General features: G+C 38.5%; 1 protein-coding gene across 3 annotated transcripts in view; it reads left to right on the top strand.

The window, feature by feature from the left end:
- Nucleotides 1–25,344, top strand: part of FRMPD4 (FERM and PDZ domain containing 4) — a 299,804-nt gene that overhangs the window by 206,331 nt on the left and 68,129 nt on the right. For all 3 annotated transcript variants that reach the window (XM_042867630.1, XM_042867631.1, XM_042867632.1), the window contains exons 3-4: nucleotides 22,438–22,598; nucleotides 24,759–24,861. In XM_042867630.1, the coding sequence (XP_042723564.1) occupies nucleotides 22,438–22,598; nucleotides 24,759–24,861 (264 nt within the window). The remainder of the gene's footprint in view (nucleotides 1–22,437; nucleotides 22,599–24,758; nucleotides 24,862–25,344) is intronic.

Here is a 25,344-nt window from a genome sequence, read left to right on the forward strand (position 1 = left end):
TGGGAGGGAGAGAAGATAGAGGCAACAAACACAAACTGAAATATAGGGAGTATACTAGGAACACAAGAAAACACTGTGAGGATGATCAAATACTGGAACAGATTTAATAGAGAGGTTTTGAAGTCTTCATCCTTGGAGGTACTCAGGTGGACACAATCCTGGACAGCATGCTGTAGGTAACCCTGTTTGAGAAGGTGGTTGAACTAGATAATCTCAAGAGACTCCCATCAGCCTCAAACTCTTTGTGATCCTGTAAATTTCCTGAAGGACCTTTTCATCCTCCAACAGTCTGTGAGAATTCCCGTGCAGAAGTTGTGTTTAAAGAAATTGACTGCATTTTGACCAGAAATTAGTTTGCTGTTGTTAGATGTATTTAATGGACCATGTTATAGATCTTTCTACACATGATAGTTCTACTAGTGTTCTGTGCAGAATGAGACTTAGGATGATGATAGACTTAAAACTCAAAAGCTTTTACTTCTATTATTAAAGCTTTTACTGCTATTATCAGTTAATTTGCACTAAAAATGCTACAGTCTCTCTCAACAATGTCCTATTGTTTTAGACACCACTGAATTAACACCCTATGTAAATTAAGTAGTACCACATGACGATTTCAGAGACTAGAATTTAATGGGGCCATAAAAAGCTGAATTGTTACAATCTTCATACTTTTACGCGTGCCATTTAATTGTTTCCCAAATAACAGCTGGCTATGGGTTGAGATTTGTATGAGCTGTGGTCTGTCCCCACAAGGCTTTTTGGATATGACACCTTCTGCTGTAGAGGCTAAGAGAGTAACTACTGTGAGAACTACAGAGCAGTAATAATGTTCGCATGGGCTGTTCTGTGCTGCTTGCTCTCAGTGCCAGAGAACAGCCTCTGGCACAGTTCATTTATTACCATTGCCATAGTGACAAAAATGTTCTCAGGCTAATACTGCTTGCATATTATCTGGAAATTTATAGCAGGGAGCTGGTGAGTATTGGGAGGCTTTTAGTCCCATTTCCAAAGCAAGACTGGTTATCAGTTGACAAATACCTGGGGAATGAAAAATGAGTAAGTATTTGGAGAAAGTGTCTATCTTAGTATAACTCTGTCTTCAATTTTCACTCTGTATGAATAACCATTTTTGTTGGTTATCCAGCTGGCTGAAGATATTTTTTGCCAAAGGAGAGTTTCTGTTTCTTACAGAACACATGTAATGATCATTTCCCTGCAAAGCGTGATAAAGGATTCTTTAAACACATGCTGTGTGGACTTGAAAAGGTACACTATTGTGTCGTTGAAGATTACAAAATGTATGATGTGTAACACTGCTGTCAAGCTGGTTGAGTCTTTGTACTGGTTAAAAATTGCATGGTAACCCACAGCCACTGTGGGCATCTACAGACACGTCTGTCAGTGGCAGGCTTATTCAGGAAAGAACAATAGTGCTGACAGGGACAGGTACAATTAAATGAGAGATTTGTCATTTGAACGGCAGAGAGAGAATGAATGGGTTTGTTCTGAAGTTTGATTTATGTTCCATTGTGTCTTTTTAGGCACCTTATTGTCGTAATGAATTATTCCATAAAAGTTATTTGAAAGACTTTAGACTCTAAGGTACACAGGCATTTGTTGATTCCTTATTTAGTCTCATAATTAGTCATTCCATAATTTTGATAAACATGGGCAAATTAGCAGGACTTTTCCAGTGATTAACCCTTGTCATTAAAGGAAAAAATGCTTTCTGGTTACTTGTTGATTAAATTAAAGAGGAAATCCAAAATATGAGTGCCTTCCCTCCACTGTTCTATTGTGGCGAGCAAGGATGGGGCATTTTACACATTTTGTTTGTGAAAGTAACCAAATCATTTGTAGCATCATGAGTTACGAAGCAAAGGGCTGTAGAAGCTTCATCCATCCAAAAGCTAAAAAGGAGGATGTATGGAAAGGTTCATTCACTTTCCATATATGATTTATCATGAGCTGTAGCTGATTTATTGAACAGAGCTGCCAAGCAATAGTTTCAGATGATCTGTTCTGATATTTATGGTTGAATTTAATCTGATCTAAGATAAGGCAGGATAAGCCTATACAGAATCCAGTATATTAAAAACAATGACTCAGAAAAGCCCCTCCTGAGATATAATGAATAAATTTGTAAGAGCAGTGTTTTTGTAACTGTGACGAGTCTAGAAATAGAAATGAGGCAGTGCCTTAGCGGAAGTAGTATCTGTTTTTGGGATGATGGGATGGTTTGGAAAATATAAAAGCAAACAACAACAACAAAAACTTATGGGCAACAAATTTTTCTGGTTAAAAGCTTCCCTGTTTTTCCAGCTATGTAAACTTATCTTATAACTTGTTAGACAAACCAGTACTCAAAATATTTTTTTTTTGGCCAGAAGCTTCTTAATATTTTTTGGTTACTGCTGTTCTTCATCAAAAGATATCATTTCTACCTAAATAAATAGGTACAGTAGTGCCTTGATGCAAAGAAGCATGCCTTCCAGCTTGGTTAGAGGATGATGAAGTTACTGACAACATCATTCTTTTCAGAGCTTGTATAAAGAGGTTTTCATGAGGATGTGAGCACACTCCAAAAATGCATTAAGCAGTGAGGCACCTGTTCTAGGGGCAGGCGCAGTAGTGAAGCACACTCCTGTGATTGCCACTGGCTTCTTCAGTAGAAGAAACAGATGAACTAGAAGCTCTCTTATTGCTTCTTCTCAGTGGATGTGTGTTCCCACAACATGAGGCCCTTATTTCCCAGCATGCAGGATCTCAGTCTGTGCTGAAAGGATTCAAAGAGTGTGCTGCTAAAACTACTAAAACCAAAGGCATCAAGTATATGCTGTGTCAGGTTCACTGCTCAGGCTCAAAGGATACTGAGTTTTGTGCGCTGCAGGTACAAACTGACTCTACGTGCAGTGTGTGATGTACCTATGCCTTAAAACTGATTAAGACTGCCCTCACACTGCCCACTTATTTGTACTAAAACTTAGCTTTCATTGTCTTGCTGAAAATAAGGAAGAATGATGTACTACATCAAACCTTCTCACTTTCTGATCCAAGCATGAGATGTACTTAAACAACACTGATCTTATGCAAGAAAGCCAAGTATGACACTTCCAGCATATAGACATATATTGGAAGAAGAATAGACATTTACCACATTTAGTAAGTACTACCCTTATTACTTTATAGTAAACCCACAAGGTGTCATCAATATGATACAATAACTGTATAATATAGTCTTTGTTAATAAATCCTGATTTATGCAATATATCCCTTTGATTTGTAGGCTCACATGCTTTGAAGTTTTTTCTGATCAATCATTAGCCATTTCTACATCTGTACCTACTGAAATATTCTATCTTTTAAAAGAATGAGCATTTCTGTCTCAAAACCCTGCCATTTTATTTATTTTGTTTCACAGTTTTTATAGTACATTCTGTCTTCCAGTTTAATATGTATCAGTAGTAATAACTGACTGCCAGGGTATTTTCAACATTAATTCCGGGTGTCTGTGCACTGGATAGTCCTGCATTTAGAATTACTAAGTAGACCATGCAGGCAGACACTTTGGCTGTAACTTGTTTGCTCATTTATATACAGAAGAATGGAGATGAATAGCTAATTTTACTGCAGAGAGCTGTCTGCTCTGAATCCTAAACACTCCATATTTTGTAACTCCAAGGGTCTCACCAAGCTATTACAGCAGTCTTCTACTGGTAGGATGGGTTAATTGTTCCAAACCTCCTTTTCCTTCTTCCCCTCAACTTTCAGTAAAAGAGAACGAATCATGATTGAGAAAGCAAATTAAATACTTCTAGAATGTCTAATTTTAATTGTAATTTCTCCTAAGGTTTACATGGAAAGGGTAGTCTTGAATAAGGGCTGAGAAAGAAAAACACATACAAAGGCAAAGGAAGGCCAGACAGGAAAGAACAAGCTGAGAATCTGGAGGATTTTTTGAAATAAATTTTGCCACATTGTTTCGGTCCAAGAGTTTTATTTTACCCTAACATCACATAACGTGCATGATTATGGCCAGCTGTCAAATACAGAAGCTACACTGCAGAATCAGTATTACAAAAGTTGTGCAAAATGGGAACAAAAGTCTGGTCTTCTCATTGCCTTTAGTTTCAACCAGGAAGAAATCTGAGAGAAGGAAACAGGTTTTGTTTTTCCAGGAAGCATTTAACTAGTATTCATTTTTAGTTTCGTCTGGCATCTCATACTCAGGAGTGGGGATGTAGTAGTGCTGGCTCCTCCTCTGAGGATCTGAGTGCTACTCAATGATCTGCCCTGACACGTAGTCAGTAGAATGGATGATGCCAGTGGCTTTAGCTGTACTTATGTGGGCTGGACTATTTAGAATCCCTAATTTATAATTTTTTCAGTCTGGATACAGTGTCTTACCCATGTTTTAGTTAAACAGAAGTATCTCTTCAGTTTATCCAGAACACAGGAAATGCAGATTGATTAAACATGCTGATGACAGCAGTATTTGATGGATGGTGAGATAATAGTTGCCAAGACCTCCAAATGTTTTCCCGTTTCTTACAAACACCACCTCTGTCTCACCTGAATTGAGTTTCACTAAGGTATTGCTATAAGTCAGGCTTCGAGTGGTCTCAGAAAGGAGTTAAATGTTGAATGATATTCACACTGAGCTGTAAGAAAACACTCTTATATTCACTCAAAGTTCCGGGTCCTGCACTTTGGCCTCAACAACTCCAGGCAACGTTACAGACTTGAGACAGAGTGGCTGGAAGACTGTGTGGAAGAAATGGACCTGGGGGTGTTGGTAAATGCTTGGCTAAACTGAAGCTAGCCAAGAAGGCCAGTGGCATCCTGGCTTGCACCAGAAATAGTGTGGCCAGCAGGAGCAAGGAAGTGATCGTCCCTCTATACTCAGCTCTGATGAGGCAGCACCTCAAGTACTTTATTCAGGTTTGAGCCTCTCACTACAAGGAAGACGCTGAGGCCATGGTGTGTGTGTCCAGAGAAGAACAATGAAACTGGTGAGAGTTCAGTCAAGTCTTATGGGGAGCAGCTGAAAGAACTTCAATTGTTCAGTCTGGAGAAGAGGAGGCTCAGGGGAGACCTTATTGCTCTCTACAGCTGCCTGAAAGGAGGGTATGGTGAAGTGGGAGTCCGCCTTTTCTCCTGCATGACTAGTGATAGGGTGAAAGGGAATGGCCTCAAGTTGCACCAGGAGATGCTCAGGTTGGATATTAGGAAAAATTTCTTCTCCAAAAGAGTGATCAAGTGCTGGAATGGGCCGCCCAAGGAAGTGGTTGAATTGCTGTCCCTGGCAATGTTCAAGAAATGTTTAGATGTTGCAGTGAGGGATGTGGTTTAGTAAGAAAATACTGGTGGTAGGTGGATGGTTAGACTGTATGATCTTGGAGGTCTTTTCCAATCTTGGTGATTCTATGATTCAAGTAGGAGAAGAATAAGGCATTTGTTTTCAGTCTCTGAGAAGAGACTGAAAGGAGGTTGTGGAAATGATGGAGTTTACTAAAAAGTTTTCCTTGTAATCTTCCTCAGCGCTGAGACTCTGCAATGTCATGGGAGTAACACAGTGTTCCCAGGAATCCAGAAGTTTGAATATGAATTTTGTCTTGGCACTCTTTTCCACTCTAAGTACAATCAAAAGGAATTGGGGGGTTTGCTGATAAGTGGCTAATCCTGTTATTTCATCTCTACCAACTCTCCTTCTTTCCTATTCCTCTTTCTGTTGCATGGTTTGACTGTGACAAGTTGCCCCAAACTTGTTTGCTTAAACTCCTTGTTATTTTCTTCTCTCCCATCACTCCTCAAATATATATATGGCCTATGGTTTGGTTCTTAGGAGGTTTAGTTTTCTTTGTGTTCTTTTGTGTGTGTGTGTGATTGTTTTTATTCCAGATTATGCATCACATTGTGATGAAGATGGGATTCTTCTTCTCACTGGGGTACTCTGAATTGTTGCCAGGTGCCTGCCTGTATTTTAAAGAGGAATGTGTATGGTATTTTTTTTTTAAAAGTGGTTATTTTTTCCTTTTAGGAGAACAGAAGAGAAGAAACTTCATTGAAGAAGTGTAGAAAGACTTATTGCAGGATACTTTCTATTTGTTCTGCAGTGGGAATTTTTTCACTGTTGTTTCTTTTCATTTGTGGGGTTGTTTTTTTTTAAATGCTTTCTGTATTTGAATCTGAATAAAATCAGGAGGTAGAAATACACTTCCCACAACAGACACTGTAGTAACCTACATAATTCTGCAGAATATGAATATAGAAGCTTGAATGGGACTTCTTCTAAAATGCAGATTTTGATTTTTGTTCTGCTATTTCCCTATAGAAAATTGTATTGGCATGGCATAGTGATCCTGATTCACTGATACTTCAGCGAATCTTAATTTTTCCACACCAGAGAATACGTTGTCACTTTCTACATGGATATTAATCTGATTGAAATTGTAAAACATCTGCAAAATCTGTTGCTGATATTTAAATAAATTTTGGTAGACTAGTGAGTATGCTGCTTATCTGTCGGCAGAGACCCCTTCTTAATTTATCTTGGCAGATGCTTAAATTAAGTTTAGAAAGTAGTAAAGTGAGCTTTGCCTTTTTTTCAGTTCCAGTTGCTTTAAACCAATTATGAGAATGCATAACTCCAATGAAGTTTTGCAAAATGTTTCAAAACAGAACTTGGAGAATGATTTGTCTTCCACGGGTGAAAAGTGCTATTTTCTACCCTGGCCCCTAAATGAGAAGTATGTAGTTTTTGAAGGTAAAACACTTGTCAGAACTGAGTAAAACTTATCTAAGCAATCTGAGTTCTTCATTTCTGGAATAATAACAATTTCATTTGCATATTATGCTAACTAAGAATAGTATATGATTAAATGATTAGAATTGGTTTCATTTATAGACTAGACTTCATGTGATCTGAAAATGTAGAAGTTAGTTGTCTGAACAGCTAAAGATGCGAAGAGGTGTTTTTCTTTTGAGGAATATCTGCTTCCCACAAAGGCTGATGACTTCTATTAAAAATGGATCTACTGGGTGTCCAGAAAGTGATTCCTGCTTTCACTCGGAAGGCCTTGTCATAACAAGAACTACATAATTTCTGGAAATGATAGTAAAGATATTATTACCATACATATGAGGATACATATATATACATATTTTGATGGAATGTGTATGTTTGTGTCTGTGTCTGTGTAAAATGTGCTTTGCTCAGCACAGACCTGATGGTCTATATTGCAATTTGACTTACTTGAACAGATGGTTGTTAATTATTACTGCGTACCCTCATCCTTATTCAGCACGTTCCTTTTTCAGTAATGATCATTCCTTGAGTCCCTAAGCGGTTCTTCCTCTTCTAGTTGCTGAGTTCATGGTTCTTAACTATGAAAGCTGAAGGCAGAGGTGAGCACCATGAAGTCAGTCTTGTATGAGAAGGTGTGGGCCAATGGGTGCTACTTAGAAAAATGAGTCATGGCAATGGTGCAGTGTGTTGATGTGAAAGTGTTAGGACTTCAGACTGGTGGCCAAGTTATGGAAATAAGGGATAACCATCCTCACCAGGGCAGTTCTGCTTGACACTGGTGAGGCATTCATGTATGCCTCCACCAGATCCTGCAGGCCTAGAGCAGTTCTTCTGGCAATGTGATTTAAACAGCTGCTTGGAAATAAATACCAAGAGCCTTACTCATTTCAACTAAAGTGTGTTAGTGTGCTCTGACACCAGTTGATATGCCATGTAAAAGGAAAATGCAGGCTTCTGCCTGCAGGAGCAGGCAGGTTTGCTCAGCTTTTCGTTCCTTGATGAAGCTGCTTCTTGCATTGAACCAAATTCAGCACACTTCACATGGATATTAAAATAAGACAGTATATTTCATGAAAAGTTGAAGGTTTAACTGATTTAATTGTGCAAAGGATCTCCTCCCCCTTTTTTTTTTCATGATATGCCATGCAACTAACTTCTGATCCATGTTTTAAAGCATGATAGTTTCAGTGATGCTATGGGAATATTAAAGTGCTTTGGGCCAAGAGGTGCAATATAACTATAGAACATTACTATAGAATACCCTTTTTAATTGAGGCATAGTGTACTGAGGACTTTTCACAGGAATGCTTCTTACGATAGTGATGTATCTTGACAATAATGACTGAAGCTTAAAGGGAGGTGGCCACTGCTGACCTAAATTTAGCTCATGGTGCAGTCAGATCACGTCACCAATGGTGTTTACACAAGTGTGAATTTAAACACTGTTATTTTCTGTTCTGTTTTGCTTTTATAACACACACACACACACCCAAAAAAAAAAAAAAATCCACAAAACACAGCACTTTCTGAGTGTGGTGTGGGTACAGAACATCTTTCTTTCTCTTTAACCCTGAGTGCAGAACAGCTTGAGCCTCAAGGTGACCAACACCTACAAGCTCATCTTGTTCGTATTCACTGCAGATGGCTTGAATATCTCCTTGTTGTTAAATTTGAGAAGATAAATAAGAAATGAACATAGTTCAGAATGTAAAGGCGTGTTTTCTTAAAGTTTGGCCTATTTTATCCAAACTTGAAGTTCCTCTAAGTTCTGCCTAATCTGACTAGTTTATGTTCAGTGAGAGATTCCAAGTTTCATCTTGTATTACAGTAAATTGAAAATACGCGAAGTACCAGTGACCAATGTTTTAATCCTGCTTGTTTATCCTGAAGTCTGAGTCTCTAAACTCTTGGTTTCAGTACAGCATTTTGCATTATAAATGCTGTTAGTCTTTGAAAAATAAATATTCTGAAACACTTTTCATACACTGTCAGTTGTTACTTTAAAGGCCTTCAATCAAATTTTTCATGGGATTGGGCTTTGCACAGGCTTTTAGATTCCAATGCAGAGCAACACGTTTGTTGTTTCATTAAAAAGCAAATCATCTGTAGAATGGTTCAGAACTGCAAAGCAAAGATTGTCAGAGTTCATAATTAACTAAAAAATATGAAGTTGATGGGTGTTTTTGGTACATTCTCACCGATGTACAGGAGGGGTTGGTCACTGGGTCTGCTGCAGGTGTCAGTTGTAGCAATGGTGGCTGCGCTCTATATTTATGCTCCTGTCAGACCTTGATGGGGCTGGATATGACCATAACTCTTTTTAGTGCTCTCAGCTGAGATGAAAGGGACAAGCGCATTTTCAAGACGGTGTGGAATGACATGTTATTTTTATGAATTACTTAAAGATGTTGATCAGAGTTTAAAGGTGAAGCTTGCAGGAGTTAATCGTCTAACAGTAGAATTAATTGTGGAAAGTCCTAACATTAAACGTATTTATACCATTATAGTTTTTTTTTTAAGAGTTTATTACATGTACTAAGGCTGCATTTTTCATAAGATTGTGCCAATTGTAATGTGATGATAATTAAACTTGAGTCTTATGTTCTCTTTTTAAAAGGTAAACATGCTGTATTCAAATCTTCCTATTTCCACATCATCAAAATTAAATGTCTATTTAGAAATCTTGTAAAACTTTCTCTTCATGAATTACAATAGGAAAAAAGGAGATCATGAAGCAGTATTTGCTGCACGTATTGCAGGACAATTTTTTCTCAAATTTGTAATATTTTTTTAAACATTTAAAAAATACCTGTTTATGATAATTGAAGAGTAGTCATTGAGTAACATGCAGTAGTAAATGAGAATGTCTCAAAATACCTCTCTAGTTTGGATTTACCATTTTTCTCTACTGATGCCACTGCTCTGTGAGCATTGCTGTGTAGACAAGAGTTATACAACTCATAGTGCCTGTTCATTTATAGTTTTCTTTTAGAAGCAGAAAAGATTTGTTTTTCTCTGTGGGAAGAGAGCATCATCCTGGGTTATTAAATTTCTCAGGCACTTCACCTGAAATTGTAGTTTTTGTTAGGAACTGATAAAGTGAACTTAAAGTTTGCCTGTATGACAGATGACATAGTAAATATTTATATTAAATGCATCAATTTTCTTCCATATATTAGGTATAATCGTAACATTATTATAGTTGGATTAGATGTTGGCTAGCTTAATAACTACCTTAATAATTTATTTAGCAGTGAGATTTTTGATCAGCATTCATTACTCTGTTGTACTAATTCAGCCACCACTTTATGAGACTGGTAAGAAGGCATCCCAGCCTTTATCCCAGCATGGATGCCTGGATATACATTCTTCTTTTACAGTCCTTAATGCATCTTTTTATTTCACTTTTTTACGCTTTCAAATCAGAATGTTTCACCTGAAGTACCATTCTGGCACTTTTCATTTACTTATTTAGAGTTTCCAATATCGAGTGACTGAGATCTTTCTGTTTACAATGAATTGGGACTTCTTGAGGTAAACAGGAAGATTTGATGTGCTGACCAGCATAACTGCAACTTCTATCATAATTTCCTTTTAATTTGTTTTTCAGCCTTACTGTAAATAACAATTCTGTTTGACTTTTTTCTTAGCCGTAAAAAGAGAGTTTCAGTCTGAACAAACTTCTTCTCAATAGGAAGTTGTCAGCCCATTTCAATCCATCTGTTCCAAGGAGTCTGTTCTGAAATACCTAATTTTGCTTTTTAGCTCCTTTCCTTTCTAAAAAGCTTGAATCATGGGATCCTCAAGGGTCATCGAGTTCCAACCCCCTGCCACAGGCAGGGTTTCCCACTGCTAGACCAAGTACTAGATAAGATTGGCCAGAGGCCCATCCAACTTGGCCTTAAACACTCCCAAAGATGGGGCATCCGCAACCTCTCTGGACTTCCTGGTCCAGCACCTCACCACTCTCTCAGTGAAAGACTTCCCCTGACATCTGATCTAAGTCTTCCGTCCTTTAGTTTTAAACCATTCTCACTTATCCTATCACTGTCTACTCATGTAAAAAGTTGGTTTCCCTCCTGTTCGTAATCTTCCTTTAAATATTTGAAGACCATAATGACCTTGCTCATGTATTTATGAATGCAAGGAAGCAATATTTCTTGTACGTTAAGTGCATCGTGATGCTGATCTTAAGTGTGCATACTATCTTCAATATTGTTTATATACACACTGTCAAATTTAATGGATTAGTAGTTGTGACTTGTTTTTATACATGGATAAACAGAAATTACACGCAGGCATTAGCAAAAGCTCCTTGAATGTAATTAAATTGGTAAATGATCATCAGCACCCCTAATTTTAAGGTATATTGAATATCCTGTGGCTACTGGGAGCTATTTCATTTAGACAGATTAGCAACTTACTTTGAAATGAAAAAGAAGGCCAAGGAAAATTGTTCATCCACATTGTGTTCAGGTGTATGAAGCTGTGTTCAGCTTATCAGAAAAAGAAAGATCAAAGGCACCTGTCTTCTTATTATATTCCAAGTTTAATTTTCACACGACAGCTCTATCTGGCAGCCTCACCTCCCATCACTGCCTTCTGTCATTCTGGATTATTTCAGTTAAGTTCTCTTTCTCATTTGGTTTTACCGAGGAGTTGCAATGGAATACTACCAAATTAGCAGTAAAGAACAGTAATCCTCTCTATTTGTATACTGTTAAAAGAAAGAGAGATGGAAGAGATAATTTCTCTTCCACCTCTGTCCTGGAGGACTTCTCTAGAGTTGTTACAGAATTAGATTTGTTTTGAAGATCAGTTATGAAGACTTAGTTATTGAATATGAAGATTTCGTTCTGGGGTTTCAGCATTTATTATGAAATTCTTCTGAAGTAATTTTGCACACCTTGGTTGCTAGTAGAATCTTTTCACTTCTTTTCGATAGGCAAAGAATAAAAAACTTTCTTGCGCTCTTTGCTTCAGTGCAGTAGTCAGACTTCTTCACAAAAGCACAGTAACTCTCTTAGATACTCTGCGCTTGGCTCACCTGGGAAGTGGTTTCATATCCTGCATGTGAAGCTGGATGCTTTTTTGTGTTGATCTTACTGCTTCTCTGTGTGCGCCTCGCTGATGCTCACTATTCTAACTGGGCTGTTCTGCTGCTCTTTGCTGAAGCCAGGCCTTCCGCTTGTTTGTGAGTGTGCATTATGGTATCTTATCCTGATATCATACATCCCTGAATCTTTAAATATAGAGTTGTGGATAAACTAAGCAGCTGTTGTACTATGTAACCACCTGCAATCTACAGATACTACTAGCTTAAATTTTGTGTTGCTACTTTCATCTAACAGGTGCTTGCACTTGATGTTTAGTGCTCACCTGAGAAAAGTTATGTTTTGCTGGAGATGCAGTAGATTAAATGATCAGTTTGTGATACCATCAGAAGGGTTGGCTTTGGCTCAGGATCCTTACCAGTTATATTGTAAGAGAAAGAAAATTAGTAAAAACTCTGGACCTCTTTCTGTGACCTGTTCATCTGTTCAGTTGCTGAAGGAGTTTTGGTTTTGTTTGTATTTATTATTGCATCTGCTTATCTGAATATCCTCGTACTGTACTGAGTTGATGTTCACTTCGCTCCTTGTGATACTGCCATAGCTGCAAACAATGACAAAAATTTGTCTGCTGACTCTCTTGGCTCATGACTTCTCTGCTTCTTTTTGTCAGAAGGACTTGAAGCTTTCTATGTCATAAAACGTAGTCTTTCAAGGTTTTCTGATGGATGGAGTAGGGTTAGAGCAGCATTGCATACTTTCTCCTTTTTTTTTTTCATATGTAAATAACTGACTAGTAAATTAATGAGTATTTGTCCTCTTTTTAATTTGCTTCTAGGCGTTCCGTGGTTTGGATTGTTAATTATTCCCATCCTGCTGTCCTTTTACATTGTTTTCCCTCCCTGTGTTAGAGTGTAGGCCAAGAGGAATTATGTGGATATAAGGGTGTTGAAGCAGTCTTTGGTATTACAGGTGTTTGTTCCTGCTAAGCCCAGCTGGACTGGGAATTACTACAAACCCATCAAAATTCTGTCATCTGAGGGATGGCCAGCAGGTACAGGGATGTGATCGTCCCTCTCTACTCTGCTCCTGTGAGGCCCCATCTGGAGTACTGTGTCCAGGTCTGGAGCCCCCAGTGCAGGAAGGACAGGGAGCTGTTAGGGAGGGTCCAGAGGAGAGCCACCAAGATGATCAGGGGACTGGAGCACCTCCCCTGCGAAGACAGGCTGAGGGAGCTGGGCTTGTTCAGCCTGGAGAAAAGAAGGCTGTAGTGTGACCTCATTGCAGCCTTTCAGTACCTAAAGGGAGCCTACAAACAGGAGAGGAATCAACTCTTTGAAAGTGTTGATAACTGCAAGATAAGGGGAAATGGTTTTAAGTTGAGGGAGGGAAGGTTTAGGTTGGATGTGAGAGGGAAGTTCTTTACAGAGAGAGCGGTGAGATACTGGAACAGGCTGCCCAGAGAGGTTGTGGATGCCCTGTCCATCCCTGGAGGTGTTCAAGGCCAGATTGGATGGGGTCCTAGGCAGCCTGGTCTAGCATTAAATGGGGAGGTTGGTGGCCGTGCATGTGGCAGGGGGCTTGGAGATTCGTGGTCCTTAAGCTCCCTTCCAACCCTGGCCATTCTTTGATTCTGTGATCTTACCATGTTACCTGTCTACTGTCAGTGTTTATAGACTGATGTGCACATCAGAGCAAGTCAGATTTCCTCAGCAGTTCACAAGACCAGTTTTCTTTTAGTCAGGAGCCTTCCTAATTTAATAAACACATGAAAATCTATCTTCAAGGTGTTTCTCCTTCCTCTTTCTTATTTTAATGTTTCAGTTAGACCAATTGTTCATGTTGAGTTAGAGATCATAGCTCCTTTCCTTGCAGCATTTCACATAGGTCTGTGCTTCTTTGTGGCTTTCTGCAGAGCTCAACAGGGCCAGAGCCCACAGATTACTTCTGATCTACTTGGAATGAAACCTGCCAAAGCAGAACAAATAGGAATTGTTCACTCTATTTTCCAGGGGACACTTTCAGTCCAAATTAATTTATTGTGTATTTGCAGTTCAGTAAATCTTCTTTTCCCTTTGCTATGTCTTCAGTTGTAGCAGGGTTTATTGATGCGTGTGTAGAAGATAATGAAAAGCTATGTTTCAGTTTATCTTTTAAGGTCTCAATATAGTTTATGATTCTAAATGTGGTTGTTCCACTCACATAAGAAAAAAAAGATGCTTTTTGAGGAAAAAATAGGGTGTATTTCTGGTCCTACCTCTGTGATGTGAGAAGTTGATTCTTTGGAGGGGTGCCAGCAGTTCTAATTCCTAAAGAAATATGGTTTCCTTCTTGAGAAGCCACGCTGCCAAAAGGCTTCTTCCGTGAGGGCACTGTCAGTGACATCTTGTTGCCCTGAACTTCTGTTCTGGGAAAAGATGAGGCTGATTTGGTAGTGCATTTGAGGCTTATTCAGCTGATGTTCACTCTGGCCATTTGGGTGGCCTCATTCACTCCCACACTGGGATTCCCCTGTGCCCACATAGCCCCACTAAGGGACTTGCTCTGGAGTTGCTTGTGCAACTCATTGGGCTCCTCGGCCATAGTTTTGACCTCTCAGTCTAGTACGTATGATTAATTGGTGAGCTTTTGTTGGCTGTGAAAGAAAGCAGTAAGGAAAGCAGAGGCTGGCATCATGCTTTGCCTACAGAGAAAGCAATTCCAGCATTCACATGGCTGGTGTTACTTGTATTTTCTTCTTTTGTGAAAGATGATTATTTGAGAGATTTTTCTAATGTAATCAAATGCCATTAACCTTATTTTATTTTTTTTCTTCCATACCTCATCTTGTGATATTCCTAAATCCTCTCTGCACAGTCTCTGCTTATCTTTCCTACCATCCTTTGTGGCCTTTCCTTAGCTGCAGCCAATTTGCACTGAGATATTTCTGTGTGATTTCCTCTATTTGACTGGTGCCTTAAAAGCTCCGTCCCACTTTAGCTGGCAGAAAACTCAGAACTCACATCGAACAGAGCTCTACAAATGCTTTTGGCCATCTTGAGAGAAAAACGTCAGACTGAACCTCTTGATGGTAGATACAAAACTGAAAATAAGCAGCTGCTAGGCTGCAGTGGGCTTTATGGCTTGTTTCCATGCTTTTGTGGGATTCAAGTACAGAATTCTGTTTCCTTCCTAATATATATCATTCATATGTGCAACAGAAGAATTCATGTTTTACATGTAATATCCTCTAATACGAAGTGCTGATTGTTGCTGTAAAATACGCTTTCTGTATTTCTGACTTGCCTGAATCTGAGCATAAATCTTTTTACCCCCCCCTACATTTGCATTCATGTCACTTTTATTCACTGTGATCTTGTTTCACGTTGTCTTGCTTTAGATTGCACATCATGCCCAGCAGTAGAGGAAAAAGTAGATTTTGAATTTTTTTGTGTGTCAGATTTCCCTGTATCCAGTTTTATCAAAAAGCTGTCACCAACTTCTGAAACCAGCAAACCTTTTTCTTTCTAATTACATTTTTACCATATGTTCAACCAGATGGCATATGCCAACATTTTCTAGGGTGCTATAAAATGACCTGACTTTAGAGGATTTAACTGCTGAAGAACTTTATGAAAAAATATAATTGACACCAGGGCAGAAAAATGGTCCTAGGAAGAAAAAACAAATTTGATAAATCTTGCCAGTTTTATTGTACACCTTTGATATTGAATTCTCAACATACACATCTGCAGAAAACTGGTGAAAAAGTAGGGAATGTAGAGTTGTTTCACTGGTGTGTCAAAAATTAACTCCTTTCTAAGCACCTGAAAATGCAACTTTTGTCCATTGAATATGACTAAAATGAATATTTGAGCAACTATTTTGTTTGCTGCAAAATGGAGTTAAAGAAGAGTTTCTCAAGGCATCAGATTCTCTGCAGGAGCAGCAATTTTACTTAACAATACAATAACTATTTCAGCACTTCTTTTCTAAAATGTCACTTTCAAGTAGAAGACAGGTAAAGTTGATACATCATTTTGACACATCCTCGCTCTTAATAATTTTGTGGGATTTTTTCCTGGAGAAAATAATAGAATAGAATCATAGAATCATAGAATAGAATCATAGAATCACTAAGGTTGGAAAAGACCTAAAAGATCACCCAGTCCAACCGTTCACCTATTCCCAATAGCTCCTACTAAACCATGTCCCTCAACACAACATCCAGTCTTTCCTTGAACACCCCCAGGGTCGGTGATTCCACCACCTCCCTGGGCAGTCCATTCCAGTGCCTGACCACCCTTTCTGAAAAGTAATACCTCCTCATGTCCAGCCTGAATCTCCCCTGCCGTAGCTTGAAACCATTCCCCCTGGTCCTATCACTAATGACACGAGAGAAGAGGCCGACCCCCAGCTCACTACAACCTCCCTTCAGGAAGTTATAGAGAGCAATAAGGTCTCCCCTGAGCCTCCTCTTCTCCAGGCTGAACATTCCCAGCTCCTTCAGCCTCTCCTCATATGGCCTGTGTTCCAGACCCCTCACCAGCTTTGTTGCCCTTCTTTGAACACGTTCCAGGGCCTCAATATCTTTCTTGCAGTGAGGGGCCCAAAACTGAACACAGTACTCGAGGTGTGGCCTCACGAGTGCTGAATATAGGGGAACAATCACCTCTCTGCTCCTGCTTGCAACACTGTTTCTGATGCAAGCCAGGATGCCATTGGCCTTCTTGGCCACCTGGGCACACTGTCGGCTCATGTTCAGCCGAGCATCAATCAATACCCCCAGGTCCATTTCCTCTACGCAGTCCTCCAGCCACACCGCCCCAAGCCTGTAGCGTCGCCTGGGGTTGTTGTGGCCGAAGTGCAGGACCCGGCATTTGGCCTTGTTGAAACTCATCCCATTGGCTCCAGCCCAGCTCTCCAGCCTGTCCAGATCCCTCTGTAGGGCCTCGCTACCCCCAGGCAGATCCACACTTCCAGCCAATTTGGTGTCATCTGCAAATTTACTGAGGGTGCACTCGATGCCCTCATCGAGGTCATCAATAAAGATATTGAAGAGGACAGGCCCCAGCACCGACCCCTGGGGAGATATAAAATAAATAAATAAATAAATAATAAATAAATAAATAAATAAAAATAATAAATAATAATAAAATAAATAATAAATAAATAAATATGATAAAATAAATTAGCTTGAGGTATAGTGAGAGTTGTCAGGAACTTGAGGAAACAGGAAAGAAAAGATTTCTTTCATATTTAGCTACTAGTTAAGATAAAACTAGTTAAGATGAAACATTCTTTGCAGAGTTTGTGCATTTGATAAGTCCTCCCTCACCTGTAACAGTTTGTTTTGATAGTCTTTCCAGATTCAAGGGAAAAATGATTAAATAGTCTTCTACTATTATTAATTTCCATAATATTGTCTCAAGACTTAAGCCATTTTACCTGCTGCTGATTCCTGAAGACAGATGCCAGACTGCAAGTCAAACCTCCTTAATTTTCTTGCTGAAATAACTTCTATCATTCCCAGTTACAAAGGAATTTCAAGCGTACAACCCAGGACTCTGAATAGGGTAAGAACCAAGATATAGTTTCAGGGCGGGATGGGCAATCTGGTGAGCTGAGTGGTTCAGGTGGACAGATGCACCTGAATGTTTGCTTTGTGTCTAATATTATCAGTCTGAAAATCATAACTGCAGTCAGCAAAACAGGTTTTCCACATCCTTCAAGTTAATGAGACAGACCTTTAACAGTACTCAACAATTTGAAGCATTTTTGCTATTTCTGAATTGAACCTATGTTAAGAATTTCTTATCTCTGTCCTCCAAGCCAACTTCCACTCATCAGTCCATGAGTGGTTTGACATTTCTGCAGATTTTTCTCAATCATTGCCCAGGATTAAAGCTGCCCTGCATCAAAGTCAAATGAGAGTCTATTTTGTAGTTAGATCAACTGGTATAGCAGAGAAATTTTACAGCTAAGGATTAAAACCATCAAACAGAGAGTTGGTGTTAGCCTCTGAAGTTTTCAGTGCTAACTGTAATATCAAAATACAAAGTGAAACACCAAAATGCAGCTTGTCTCCAAGGTGTAGTGATAAAATGGAAGTATCTGATTATAGTTAAGATAGTGTTTGCGCAGCTATATTTAACTCGCCTTGAGGTAACACCTTCTATGCTCTTTCTTGAATGTCACTGCAGAATGGAACTAAAGTAGTTCAGGTATCTTTTTTTTGCATATTTCCAAAGTAATCTCATAATCAGAGTCACTGGCTTCTTGCTGTAGTTTTAAGATTCATAGCATAATTAGATCCTGAAGCAAACTCATGCATAACAAATGTCAGCTGACTGAGAACAGTCCTTTTCTAGCTGCCATGTACAAACCTCTCGGAATTAGCCTACTTAGTATCCCAAATATCAGCGACTGACACAAGAAAATTGAAAGGTGGAAAAACATTTTACTAGGATACTTAGATTTTGATTACTAATATGCATTATTAAAATCAAGCTCTCATTTTAACTGAAGTCTTTGTTTAGATGTTGTTTGGGTTACTCATCATGTCTAATTTGAGTGAGGAAAATACTGACAAAATTTCCAAAGAAAACATTAGCAAGTTAGCCATTCTGAAGCTAATGATCCAAAGATGCAAAGTGCCAGCCTTAAATCATATCTCTAATTTCGCTAGCGTGAATTCAGATATGCACTTATTACACTGGGCAGCTGATTTATGCTTGTAGTTGCTGGCTGCTTTGTTCCAGCTGATCAGTATTCCCCAGGATATTTTTCTTTGCTGTTTTTCTCCCTCTTTCACTCAATGCACATCCATTAGGACTGAGTGTGCACACCAATTTTATTCAACACTGTAATGCCTCCAATCTGTTCTGTGTCTAGGTACATGCACACACAGGAACCTTCTCTTTCATTTTCCACTGTAGTTTTTTTTTGAGTGGAATAATTGGTGCAGAGAGGTTTTAAGCACAAGTACTTGGAATTAAATTTTTGCTATGATTTTCCATAATGGATAGTTTATCTTGGAAGATATAAAATTTCTGTTCAAGAAGTTGTCTAAGAATTACTCTTTTTAATGCTGGCAGCTGTCTCTTATTATTCACAAAAAGAATATGTCAGAGAAGAGAGCTTTTTTGTAAAGTTATTGAGAATGGTGGGAAATAAATATTTCTTCTGAGAAGGTGATGTAAGGGCAGCTTGTGTTCATGTATGTAAAAAGAAAAGTTCATACTTAAAATCTGAGTCTTCTTCCTTTTCTTCCATTTCTCCTTAAAAAAAAATTAGAGAGAGAGAGAGAGAAAGAGGTATAATCCAGGCACAGTACCATTTAAATGTGTTCCTACTATGCTTGAAACAAAAGGGAACCTTGCATTGTTGGAGTTATTGTAAGATCTTTCACTGTTTAAATGATGCTCAGTCTAAGGTTCCCCAAGGTGCTGGTTTTGAGTTCACAGGAACTCTTTGGAACTCTTAGCATATTAATTGCTTACGTCAGGAGTCATTTTTTTCCATAACTGAGGTGGAGATCAAATACCTCAAATTAATGCAACATTTAAATAAATCTTTACCTTGGCACTACAACTGGCATCTAAATAATGAGCTATCCGCAGGAAGAGATGGGTTTGTCAGCCTATTATCACACAGAGCTTTGAGCACTCATCTCCTCTGGGTCGTATGCACATATCGTACTGCTCTCTCAGAATACACTTCCAAAGCACTGAGTGATACAAGAATACCTGATGCAGCGAGCTGTGGAAGTACGAGATGCAGAGCCTTTTTCGTTGATGTGTTTGAAGGTGGATAACCTTAAAATCAATAAAGCCTGCTGCGGCACTCAGCATCTTGATGAACTGCTCTTTGTTGATCCTTTTGCTTAGGCTTTGAATAAGTGATACTGTGCTGCTACGGTGCTGCAGAATCGCAGTATGAGATGATGCGGTGGCTGGAGCAAGGCATCCACTAGCAGAGCTCTCTTCGAGCAAACCTTAGGTCTGATCCTGGAATTTATTATCTGAAATGTAGCTCTTGAGCTTTTCTTCCTACCGATTCAGTTTTCAAATCAAAGTGCTTGAAGAGAGAGGATGTAAAATGGCAGAAAAGTAGTTCTCAAAGGCTTAAGCAGTATGTTCATGTTGCTTGTAAATACTGCATCTCTTCTTTGGAAACAGTGGCAGATCATAGTGCCCCAATTACAAAAATGGAAACAGCTATTAGAAAGAAGTGATAAAATAGTGTTTTAACTTTGAGGAAGTTTGGTAAGGCTGTCACCTAGAGGAGGTGACAAATGCAGAACCTTGTGTTCCCTACCAAAGCAAAATTCACAACTTTAAATAGATAGTTTTTGAAATACCAGTGACAGCTCAGAAAATGTCCCATTCAGAGACAAAATGTTTGGGTATCTGGGAGCCCTAATTATGATAGGAATTGATGGGGAGGAGTGTGGCTGATGGATCTGGAGATAATTTCATAGAGGGTCTGCATAAAACACTCTAGACTTTCTAACTTCTTTTGAATGAAAGTAATGGAAATAGACCTAGAATTTACTGATGAAAAATGGAAGAGCAGAAGGCAGAGGAGAATGAAGTCTGAGATATGATTTTATACATAGCAAAAATACATATTCTTTTCTGACTTCACCTAGCAGATGCTAGGACAGCACAGAGATATTCTCTCTCTGCTTTTGTAAGGACATAGCCTTCTGCTACCTCTGATCATATGCATAAAAAAGCAGCATTTTGCTCTTAGGCAGTCTGAATCTAGTGATAGGGATAGAGAGTTTCTTTGAAGAAAAGCCCTAGAAAAATCCAGTAATGGGAAAAAAAACTCCTGCTGAGAGTTTACAGGGATTTTTCTGCTGTTTTGTGTGTCAGTAATAAAAGAGCACAGAAGGAATGGAGATCGGTGTCATGCACAATGTGTGTTAGGAAAAAGATCAGAAGAACTTTTTGCATGCCACTAGTGCTGAAAACAAATCTATGACATTTTTCTCCTTATGAATCACATATGTCTGGAGTGCTTTGGGGATGGTAAAGAGAAAGGAGATGAGAGCAGTGATTATGGTTGTGTGGAACATTTCCTAATTTTCATTTTTTAATATTTTATGTGTAAGACTGTCAGATATGGAAATCTACTTGATTTTCGTATTTTTATTTATTTATTTGTCCAGCTTTCAAAATGATGAAGAGATATCTGCCTCTCTGATGTCCTGCAGAACTTACTTAGGTTGGGCACCTGGCTGTGACCTTTCTCAGAGCAGGACTTTGTGCTTTCCTTGCAGATGGGGTCAGCATTTTCCTTCCTTTGTCTATTGTGTTAACTCTCCAAGAACTGGAGTTAGTCCTGCACCTGCAGACTTACAGTCTCTTGAAGATAAAGAAGAGTTACCTCCTGGCCATGCAGCTTTAAACAAATATTTTAGCACTATCAAAACCAGTGAGGACCTGATGACATAGGACGTAATCTGTCTTCATGATAAATGAATCAAGTGTTGCCTTGTCTTCAGTGCTGCCAGTTTGTCAGTTCTCTTGAGTCAAGACTCCAGTGGTGGTTTATAAAGAAGCATGAGTGTCTTCCTAGGTTACCTGAAGCATAAGCTTAATTAATGGCATTTTGAAGGAGATGAGTGGTTTGGTTGTCAATGGAATCAGTGCTGGGAGTTGGTAGCCATGATTAAAGAGGGAGCTCCAGTCATTGGGCGGGAAACATGAAGTATAGTCCTGTGCAAAGCAACAAAGTTCAGTCTGCATGCAGTGGCCACACTTCAGTGTTCATTAATGTTAGCTTATCAGTCTCTGTGCTTTTAATCCATTACATCTTTCATCGGTATGTCTTACTGGATAGCTTTTTTTCTTTTTTTTTCTTCTAGAAAAATCAAAATCTTTCCCTCCAGCCATGACAATTTTTTTCTTCTATGTACAACAAGTAAATTTTGTTGTAACACTTAAGCTGAAATTAAGGTATTTTAGTAATTGCTGCTAAAGAGATTTTCTCAATGTGTTCTCCCTCCCTCCCCCTCCATACCTGCTGGAACAGTCTGGTGTGACATTGGAGAGTCTTCTCAAGAAGGAAATAAAGAGCGGTTACCTGTGCTTCAAGAAGTCTGAAAGAGCTCCACTCTGAATATTTCTCAATGTCTTAGAAAACCAAATATTAATGCCTGTCGTCTCCTCTTGCAAAAGACTGTCGGAGTCTAATTGGTGTGTTTTATATTATAAGGAGGTCAGTCTATTATTTTTCCCTTCCAACAAATGAAGGATGGAAAATTCAAACACAGACGACAAGGATTTTATTGTTGGGTTATTTTTCTTTCTTATATGGGATATGATTAAATGTATACTGTTGAAGAGGGATGTTTTTGCAGGTTGATACTATTGATTAGTATTTGAGACCTGTAAACAACAGTATTATTTTATGTATAAGAAAATATAATTAAAAAATATTACATTGATATTTTATTTCTCACAGTGAAAACATTTCAAATATTCATCTCATGTTGTAGCAGAAAGTACTTGGTTCAAGTAGATATCCCAAAGTCATGTTTTAATAATTTCTTCCTTTTTTCATCTTTTTTTTTTTTTCCCACAGTCACATGACACAATCAGCCACATTTGAAGACCCTCGAATAGAGAGCTGCCAAATAACCCCTCCAGCCCCTCGGAAAGTGGAAATGAGGAGGGATCCTGTGCTAGGATTTGGTTTTGTGGCTGGTAGTGAAAAGCCAGTTGTTGTACGCTCAGTAACACCAGGTATGTTTTCCTCACGTGACCCCAAAAGCAAACTTGGCACTTCTTAGTATCACTAACTGGCTGGATTGCTAAATGAGAAAATAGCTGTAGTGATATTCCTAAAAAATTGTATTGTCTACTATTGTTTCCTTCAAAAGAAGTGCAATTATTTGAGAGTGTCAACGATAATTCTGTGAATGTATTTATACTGATTGGGAACTTAATTACTGAGATGAAATATAGTTACAAATGTAAGTAGTGTTGAAGTCTTCAAGCTACAAGAAAAAGTAAACAGAATTGCTTGGTGGGTAGTACTAGGAAGTAGTTTCCTCCTTTTTGAACCCTATGTGAATACATTAAATACAAACGATACATACGGAAAGTCAGTTTTAGATTATTGCTCTGAGCTGTTACTGTTGTTTGCCTGAAACAAAATTATCTACTTCATTCGGAAAATAATGTCTTCTCCCACTTACGTTCATATTGATTTGATGTCACCCTCATTGCCATCTAATCAGCATCTCAGGAGGTATACTGAGTTTCATGATTATAACTTACATGTTTTTCATGCTGTCATCGGCTTTAAAGAATATTATTGCTGACATTTTTTCTTTCCTTTTCCTTTTTTTTTTTTTAATCAAGTGGCAAAAAAAGCAAGATCGAAACGTACCTACAAAACTTCTAACTGCAGTGAAAATTATTGAGGTTTTTGGTATTTTTGAATTTGTGGGACTGCTTAGTCTCCTGAACCAGCAGGCTTTATGCTTAAAAGTTCAGCTGTTACATAAATTGCCTTGGAGCTAAGGACAGGGATTTGACTTTGCTCCTGTTCAATATGTTCTGCAGAATCCCCATAGAGAGCAGAGGAGAGGCAAAATTGACTGCATGGAGTTCTGATGTCATTTACCCGCGTGTGTGCATTGATTTTATTTGTATTGCTTTCAGATGGAGTAACTAATATTTGAACTGAAGCAGACAGATCTTTTCTCCCAAGTTAGCGTTATTTATGTAATTTTTTTTGTTGTTGTTTGATTTGGGAAAAGTATTACCTTGCATTCCAAGTGAATAGAAGGAAAGATGAGTTCAAAGCAACATTCTTGTATATGGATTTTGCATCCATGAATACTGGATGTATAAACAAAGTAAAATCTTCAAGTCAAAGAGAGGAGAGGAGCAGCACTAGCACAATTACTAATTGAATTGTTTCTGATACTGAAACATTTTCTTTTAAGACTTTATCTTCATACTGGTGATTTTTTGGATAGTTTTCTATGTATCTTGAATGCAGAGCTTAAAGGCAAGAGACTGCAGGATATAACTTTTGATTTGGAATTGTGATATTATTCTCTCCTTTGGGCATGTAATCATGCTGGAAGCAAAATATTATGTGCATTTTATAAAACATAGCATGAATTTAAATAGTATCGAAATTCAAAAGCACATAGTCTGATTGCCTAGTTACACTAATCTTTAATGTCTGCATCTAACTGGAAGTGCCAGTGCTTTTGAACACATTATGTAAAATTCTGTTCACCAAGTAGTAGGAATGCAAAGGAAAAGAGACTCCCAGACTGGAGGCATAGAAACTTACTATTTTAGGACTGAAGGAAGCAGGTTTGTCTTGCCCAGAACAGGAAAGTTCAGAGGAAAGATGTGCAAATGACTTTCAAACATGGTGAGTGACGTGTCATAGAAAAGAGGAATATGGTGTTCTCCAGTGCTACTTTGGCTGGGACAAGAAGCAATGCGTAGACACCAGAGAAAATGATTTCCTGATTTTAACAGTAGTTAAAGGAGATTACATAATTATAGGAAAAGGAGCCTTTAGCAGGGGTGGTCTTATATGAATGTCAAACAAACATTGATAAGCAAGCTGTGAATTGTGGCTGATCACAACTTGAAGAATGAATTAGGTCACTCTAATGGAGCCTATTTCTCCTCCAGAAAATCTAGCCCCTATTTTCAGGTGCCCAAATATTGTTTTGGAATTTAACTTGAGTAACTTCAGTAGAAATTGTTCAGTCAGTGGCTTTCGAGATATTCTTGGTGAGGAAGTAAAGTTAGAAAAAGTGTTAAACATGCCATTAGTTGAAGAGAAAGGACTCATAGCATATGAACTGCAGAGTGTACATGTGCATTCTGAATAGTCTACTAACCTTGCTTTTTTTCATTTATCTGCAGGCGGCCCCTCTGAAGGAAAGCTTATACCGGGGGATCAGATCATAATGATTAATGATGAGCCCGTCAGCACTGCTCCGAGGGAGAGAGTCATCGACCTTGTCAGGTAGTTGATGTCCTGTCATTTAAACTATGAACCCACTGGCTTACTTCCTGTACACTTATTTGATTATACTGCAGTCTTGCCTTCTCATGGTGGAAAAAAGAGAAAATAATGTTATTTCAGTCATAATGAATAAGTGTGAGATACTCCAGTACAGAAATGAAGTATCCTTTTAAATGTCCTTTGGGAAACTGTAAAAATATAACAGGGTATTGGTACAGTTCCAAAATGCTTGAGTATCAAAAGAGGAATAGTATTCTCTGGACATTTTGTTTTGGTATGAGTTATTGAAAAGATAAATCCTGGAGCTAAGCAGCTTCAGTCATTGTTTTTCTATTGCATTTTTTACGAGAAGAAAGTTGAGACAGTCTGTTGTATGTGAAAAGAAAGGAAAATATACTGGGGGAATTTTGAGAGTGGAGATAGGAGTATGTAGAGAAGCTCAAAGAGTGGTACATGTTTGGGTGGGTTGCTGGTGAAGAGTTT

The sequence above is a fragment of the Lagopus leucura genome, unplaced genomic scaffold (assembly GCF_019238085.1).
Source record: "Lagopus leucura isolate 7727_CA_CO unplaced genomic scaffold, USGS_WTPT01 Super-Scaffold_100001, whole genome shotgun sequence".
Lineage (NCBI taxonomy): Eukaryota > Metazoa > Chordata > Aves > Galliformes > Phasianidae > Lagopus > Lagopus leucura.